General features: G+C 58.4%; 1 protein-coding gene across 11 annotated transcripts in view; it reads right to left on the reverse strand.

Annotated features, from left to right (window-relative positions):
- The window catches only part of ABLIM2 (actin binding LIM protein family member 2), a 62360-nt gene that overhangs the window by 32566 nt on the left and 22100 nt on the right, over positions 1–7694 (reverse strand). For 3 of the 11 annotated variants that reach the window (XM_045289447.1, XM_045289448.1, XM_045289443.1), the window contains exons 6-9: positions 5304–5360; positions 3599–3676; positions 2033–2179; positions 1228–1260 (exon numbers count right to left, since the gene is read on the reverse strand). In XM_045289447.1, the coding sequence (XP_045145382.1) occupies positions 1228–1260; positions 2033–2179; positions 3599–3676; positions 5304–5360 (315 nt within the window). The remainder of the gene's footprint in view (positions 1–1227; positions 1261–2032; positions 2180–3598; positions 3677–5303; positions 5361–7694) is intronic. The other 8 variants (XM_045289451.1, XM_045289450.1, XM_045289445.1 and 5 more) reach the window with 3 other exon arrangements.

A 7694-nucleotide genomic window follows, 5' to 3' on the forward strand; every position in this document is an offset into this window, starting at 1 on the left:
CCCCCCGCCAGTGCTGGTAAGAAGCCTGAGACCCTGGTCTGCTGCCCACGGCTCGGCCCCTCCGCCTGTCTCCTGCTCCCCCAGTGCCCAGCCTTCAGATGGTCACGTGCCCTCAGCTCAACCACGTCTCTGCCATGCAGGGGACCAGGGGACGGGGCCCCAGTGCAGGGGACCACCGTGGGACAGGGGTCCCCAAGGAGGAGACCAGAGAGACCCTCCAGGTCCAGCCCCAGGGGCTGAGGACAGTGGGGAGTGGCTCCGTGGAGACGCTGGGCAGGAGCAGGGTGGACTTGCTGGCTGCCAGCTCCCCTCTGGACTAAGTGGGGCCAGTCTAGGTAAGTGCCTGCCTTCCCTTGCCTCAATTTCCCCATTGGCCGGCATGGAGAAAGCCCAGACAAGGCTCTTGGCCTTTGCACGGGTTGACTTGCGTCCCGGGTGCGTGCAGTGAACCCTGACTCCACGGCAGGGGGTAGCTCACAGGGAGTGTGGATGAGAAGGGAGGGGAGGTGTCCTGAGCCCGGCTCTTGGCAGACCTAACAGGAGTGGATGAGGCACAGAGTGACCGCCGGGTGGAGGGGCCAGCGGGCGCGTGGCACTGGGCACGCCAGAGGGACAGAGTGCAAGAGCTGTGTTGGTGCCTGGGTGACCACTGCTGCCCCTACCCTGACCTATGACCGCGACCCACCAAGGACGCTCATGGTGAGAGGCCGCTCTGGGCATCTTGGACTTGCTTTGAGAGCTCTCCCTGCTCTGCAGCCGGGTGGCCCTACGGGAACGGGCAGGACTGCCGTGGGCGTCCGAGGCGGTAACTGTACTCGGAGGAGAAAGCCCCATCTTTCTCCCGCGGGGCGGCTGGTGGTTTCAAACGGCTGACCTTGCAGTTGGCAGCCCACTGTGCTGCCGACACGCGACCAGGTTCTCCCTGAGTGGAGCCCACTGTGCTGCCGACAACAGACAGCGTCTGACAAACGGACAGTCCAGGGCTGTTTGCACTTTCCCAAGCCCCATGTGGGGAGACCCCAGGGGGCCCCAAATCTCTCTACAAAACCCTAGGGCCCCGGCTTAGCAAGCGTGGGGTCCCCGCACTGGTAGCACTGACTGGCAGCATGCAGTGAGGTGGAGTATACAAGCAGCCACCCAGGAGGGGGGCCAGCTTGGAGGGCCAGCAGCCAGGGCTGACCATGGGGGGCGGAGGGTGCTGGCAGGTGCCTGGGAGGGGGTTGTTACCTCCGTGGGCATTGGCGAGAGCAGCTGAGGGGGCTGCAAACACAACACAGGCCGTTAGTGCTGCCGCTGCTAATGGAGATGCTGGGCGGGCCGGGTAGTGGCCACCCCTGGCCAGCAGCACTGGACGCAGACCCTGTTGCCTTGGAGGGCCCCCCCGCAACCCCCTCCACAGACACACACACAGGACACATACCCTGCCACCGGGGAGCCCCGACCCCCGTGTGCCAAAACAGTGGCCTCTTCGTGGGGTGCCTGGGGACTGGCTTCTCAAAGCAAGCGGCCAGCCCTATCTTCTGAGGTGTCTCTGGGGAGGGGACTCATCTCTCTGACCCACTGCAGACCCCCGAGGGCTAAGCGGTCAGCACCCAGGGTGTCAAGGAAGTACCACAGGGGCAGCTGGCTCAAAGTACCCTGGCTCTCAGGGTGGTGGCGGTGGGAGGTGCTGGCCTGGAATGTTCCAGATTACAGAACAGGGTTCAGGACAACCGTCTAGTGTGTGGGAAGGAGAAACGGATCTCACCAAGTGCTCGTGGAGCCCCCTAACCAGCCCCGCCCCACCGTGGGAGGCCCAGTGACTGTGAGGGGCAAGGGGACCTGGGGCAGGGCCTGCTGCGGGGTTCAGGGCAGGTCGGGCTTCGTGGCACTGGCAGCCGGCTCTGTCCACTGCATTCCCACAGGCGGGCTGGCTCCGACCGCCCACCTGGAGTGGGCTGTCCACACAGACCATGTGTGCTGGGGAGGGTTGTCAGGAGGGGGCCCCTGGGTATCCACACGAGATGCCCAGCCGCGGGCCCCAGGCGCGCACCTCGCAGTAGCTGTGCTGGTCGCCCGCGGCGGGCCGGATGTAGGGAGAGTAGGAGATCATGTCCGGGCGGTCGATGTTGTAGATGGCCTTGCTCTTGGGCAGTGCGGCCAGCTCCCTGTAGTCCAGGATCTCATCACCCAACTTGGCCTGGGCAGGAGGGAGGCCAGGGGAGGGTGGGGTCAGGCAGGCCTGGTCTGGGGTCCAGCACCCAGCCATGGGGTCTGCAAGGTGGGGGCTGATGAGGGACAGAACCAGCTTCAAGTGGGCAGGTAGTAAGGCTGGACCAGGGACTGCGTGCTCCGTGTCTGCCCAGTCTGCCCACCTGACTTGGTCCCCTAATGCCCCTCTGCACGCCTGGCCTTGCCCTGAGCAGCGGGCCTCCTTGAAGAGGGTCAAGCTCAGGTGGTGGGACCATGTGATGACATCCAGGCCATGGACACACCACCGCAGCCACTGAGACACAGTCACCACCCCCTGTCAGGGTCCCGGGCTGCCGGGCTTCACCCCGCACCAATACCACCTTGCCCAAGACTCGGCAGAGCTGCGGGGGTGGGGCTCCAAACATCTGTGGGAAATCTCATTATCTGTTCCTTCCATTTTTGCAGACGTATTGTAGCTCCCATGTGCCCAGGGAGCAGCTACTATGACCTGTCTTTTGCCCGTGAGACACGCATTCACTGACGCCTCTCCTGCAGTGATCTGCACTGCTATGTGCAGCGTGTGTGCCCACACATTCATGCTGTGTGCACATGTGTGTGCACTGTGCGTACACGTGTGAGCATTCATGTGTGTGTCCAATGTATGTGCGCACACATGTGCATTCATGTGTATGTGTATGTGTACGTGCATGTGTGTGCTCTCACGTGTGTACAGCTGTGTGTTCGCATGTGTGCATGTGTGAACCTGTGTTCGAGTGTGTGCATGTGTGTGCACCCATGTGCACGTGTGTTCACATGTATGTGTGCATGTGCGTACACCCGTGCACATGTGTTCGAGTGTGTGCATTCATGTATGCACTGGTGTCTGTGTGCATGTGTGTGCATGTGTGTGTGCATATGTGCACGTGTTCGGCTGTGTACACCTGTGTGCGCATGTTGCGTGCACACCTGTGTGTTCTGGTGTGTGCACCTGTGCGCGTGTGTGTTCATGTGTGCATGTATGTGTGCACGCCGGTGTATACATGTATGTGTGCATGCATGTGCCCGTGTGTGAGTGCATGTGTATGAACCTATGTGCATGTGCGCACACCTGTGTGTGCATATTTGTGTGTGCATGCATGTGTGCACGTGTGCATGTGCACGTGTGTGCATGTGTGTGTTTGAGCATGTGTGCGTGTGCGCCTGTGAGTGCATGTGTTCGCGTGTGTGCATGCACTGTGAGTGCATGTGCATGTGCTGCGTGTTGTTTATGTGCTAGTTTCAGACCACACAGGGCGATATCTGGTTGGACAGCTGCCCGTGGAGGAAGCCTTAGCCCAGCTCGCATGGTTCACCCACCTCCCATCAGGCACCAGGGGAATGGAGGCCCATCCCGCTCTGCCACCTGCACCCAGCCGCCCCCACTCACGTAGATGACACGGCTGGGGGAGCCGGACGTGCTGGACGCGGGCGCCGAGACGATGCTCTCTGAGGACGTCCTGGTCTCCTGCAGGGGGGGGCAGGCGGAGGCAGATTCAAGCGGCTGCACCCTGAGCACCCCAGGGAACAGACCCCAACAGAACGCTGCCTGCAGGCAGAGAGAATGGCTGGACGCAGGGGTGAGGGGTGACAATGCGTGCTCGTCAGCCGACACAGCCAGCGGGGACGCAGCTACAAGGAGAACACCATGCACTCAGCCGGCAGAGGGCCCTGGAGCCGCGCCGAGCACCCTGCTGGCTCCGCGAGCACTGAAGGCCCTGCTGACCTGGGGTGGGGGTGGGGGACTGGGGTGCACCTTCCTCCACGCGGCGTCCTGACGACGCAAACGGCTCACACACTCGGCTGCCAACGGCGTGTGGAGGGCAGCGTCCACCCAGGGGGCCTTAGAAGAGAGGCCCTGGCACCCCACTCCCGAACCATCAACCACGGACACCCCGTGGGGCCCAGAGCTGCTCTGACATGGGGCCTGGGACCCGGAGCCAGGCTGCTCCACAGCAGCTGGTGTGCCATCCAGCCTGTGCCGCAGCGGCCCCTCCTCTGCCATCCACACCGCCTGGGCATGCACACGTGTATGTAAGCATATGTGTGTGTGTGCGTGTGTGCATGTATGTTTGTATGCATGTTCCATCTATGCATCAAGCTGTGTATCTGTCAGCCATCCATCCACCTTCCTATTGTCTGTCTGTCCACCAGTCTCCATCAGCCCATGTCATCTCTGTGTGCACGCATGTATCATCTATGCAACTCTCTATAATTCATGTATCTAGACGGCCCATCAACCCTCCTTCCTATCATCTGTCTGTCCACCATCTCTAGCTGTTTATGCAGGCACCTTCTCTATCACGAATCTATCCACGAATCTGCTACCTGTGCAGTGCACATACCAGGATCATCCACCAATCTCCCCTGTGGGTATCGCTCTTTCTACCATCCATCCATGTCCTTCAGTCTGTAAACTACACAACACACATGCACACACACACATCATGTACCCATCATCTGTCTACATCCTTAATCTGTTCGTCCACCCACCCATCTTCTCTGCCTACCTACCATCTCTCTGTACTGTCTCATGCATCCATCTGTTCATACATCCACCTTTCTATCGGCTGTCAAACCATCTAGCTCCCTACCTACCTGTCCGTCCACCTACTTGTCTGTCTCTCTGGAGCCCTGGAAGTGCAATAGTGGACACCCTCAAAGGTGGGGTTCAGCCCCACCCAAAGGCACCTCAGGGGAAAGCCCTGGAGACTCCAAAGGCCTGTCACTGGCCACCCCACAGAGACCTCCTGCTCTGCCCCACGAAAGCTCCTGGTTGTCCACCTTGGCCTCAGGCTGGTCTGTCCCTGTGGAAGCCCTCCTCCCTCTCCCATTCCCACCCCACCTCCACCAAGCACCCCCACCACTCAGCCTGACATCGACACCACCCAGTCCCCACGTCCTCACCCCCTGAGCCCTCCCCTGCCCTGCCCCGTGGTGACTGAATGGTCATCCACGAGAGCACAGCCAGGGGAGCCATGAGCAGAGCCCCTCCCATGTGGGCAGGCAGTGACACACAGCCACAGGGTAGGCAGGACAGAGTGGGGGTGGGGACTCAGGACAGACATGGACACCTGGGCGGCACAGAGACACACCTGTAAGGCACAGGGCATGGTGCCTGAGCATGCCGGGCTCCAGGTCTGCTTCTGTAGCTGGAAGGGAAGCAGAGGGGACCCCACTGCCAGTCAGCTTGGCACCATCCTGTACTGCCCAGTCCCTCTGTGGACGGAATTAGAGCCAGGCTGGGCAGCGCCTGCCCCCAGGGGTGAAAAGACCAGGAAGCAGGGACAGCTGGGGAGGGGTGTCAGGGATGCTTCGAAAAATTACACAGCCAGATCCGGCACAGGCTGACCACAGTAATTGCCCTCACTGGACAAGCGCCTGCAAAGGCCGGGGCTCATCATCCAACACAGGGCGCCAGGCGCTCTGGGCCAGAGAAAACCTGAAAACTGGTGCTACAAACTCTCAGGGAACCTTCCAGAAGGAAGCCACTTTCTGCTGCAGTTTCACTGCCCAAGGGCCCAGCGGAAGGACAGTGAGGTCAGCAGCTGGAGGGCCTCAAGTAGGGAGGCTGAGGCTGGACAGGGTGGACATCAACCAGCACACCTGCAGGTGGTGGTTCTGGCCAACTCCTCCCTCCGGTGCATCGGTGCACTGACCTAAAAGCATGGCCTCTCCCCAGACACCTCTGCCCAGGACCCATTCCTGGAGAACCCCCAGAACCCCCAGACCACTGCCATTGAGTCAATTCTGGCTTACAACAACCTTATCTAGTTTCCCCAGGCTGTCTGTCTTTATGGGAGCAAGCAGCCCCAACTTTCTCGCACGGGCCGGTGGGTGGGTTTGAACCACTGGCCTGTGGTTAGCAGCTCAAAGCTTATGGGTGCTTACTCTGGATGTCCATCATGTCACAGTAGCTTGGAGGTGTTGTGCCAAGCACCTTCTGGGTGTGTTGGGGGATGTGGGGGATGGTTGCCTTATTTGACTAGCCCTGGACATCAACCGGTGACCATCACTCAATGCATTGACCAAAGATTCCATCGGAGACTCCTGATCAAAAGGGGGGAGATGTGAGGTAGAATGTCTATCTCTCACAAAAGCCAGATTTTCTGGAGCCAGAGAGGCTGGATGCACCCCTGAAACTCTTAACTCTTGCCCTGAGATAAGCTTTAAACCTTACATTAAAAAAAAAGTTCCCCCCGACATGGTCTTTTTAAAGCCACATGATCGCTTAACATAAGCCAGCAAGGAATGGTGTCTGCTGTGGTCGTTACACAATCTGGTGTCAACTTGACACTATCAAGAGTGAAGGGGTGGAGCTAGCCTGTTGATCAGGCTGCAGCTGGATGACCTCATTTGGAGATGCTAAGGAGATAAATGGCTCACTGGAGTCCAGACACATTCTCTCTGCTTCATTTTCCTGCTGACAAGCTACATGGAGCTACACTGATGGACCCAGAGCCCTGGAGCTGGAGGAGCCACGTGGAGACCCACGCCAGCGCTGAGAGGCTTCCACTGCCACTGGATCCCACCCACTGGCCTGTGGTCTTCCTGCATTTGGTGTCATTGCAGGCGTTGCATGAGTCTGAAGAGGAATTTATAGACTGGTATCAGATAAATGGGATAATATGGGACTTATGGATTTGATCTGGACTGGGCTGGAAAGAGGGAGAGGTACCAAGGCAGGGGGTTGGTCTCTCCAGGTAATGGGGTGACCCTCAACAAGGGGATGGTCCTCACTGTCCATTAAACTCCATGGGCAAGAGGAGGCCTCCTCTTTGGGGACCCATGAGCATGGGAGCTGTGTTAGCCCAGGTAGACCAGAGAAACAAATCCTGGGAGACTCCTATGAGCTTTATATAAAGAGTAATTGTACATTAAGAAAACATCCCAGCCCAGTCCAGATCAAGTCCATAAGTCCAATATTAGCCCATATGTCCGATGCCAATCTATAAAGTCCTCTTCAGACTCATGAAACATGGTGCTGAATGCAGGAAGATCACAGGCCAGTGGGTGGGAAGCCTTGCGAATCCAGTGGCAGTGGAAGCATCTCAGTGCTGGCAGGGGTCTCCACGTGGCTCCTCTAGCTCAGGGCACTAGCATAACTCCATGGGTCTTGTCGGCTGCAATATCTCCCAAGGACTGAGCCTGTGTCCTGCCTCTAGCAAGCGCTTTATCTCCTTAGCGCCTCCAAATGAGGCTATCAAGCTGCAACCTGATTGATTGGCTGTATTAGTCTGGGTACTTTAGAGAAACAAATCCACAGAAACTCATGTATAAGAGAGAGTTTTAAATAAAGGTTAAGTGCACATCAAGTAAACATCCCAACCCAGTGCTGCCCAAGCCCACAAGTCCAACATTAACCCATATGTCCGACACCAATCCACAAAGTCCTCCTTCATCTCACAAAACACATGCAATGATGCTGACTGCAGGAGGAAAGCCAAATCAGTGAATGTGTAAGCATCTTAGCACTGGCAGGGGTC

The sequence above is a fragment of the Echinops telfairi genome, unplaced genomic scaffold, assembly GCF_000313985.2.
Source record: "Echinops telfairi isolate 266 unplaced genomic scaffold, ASM31398v2 ScPeMD7_28;HRSCAF=97, whole genome shotgun sequence".
Classification (NCBI taxonomy): domain Eukaryota; kingdom Metazoa; phylum Chordata; class Mammalia; order Afrosoricida; family Tenrecidae; genus Echinops; species Echinops telfairi.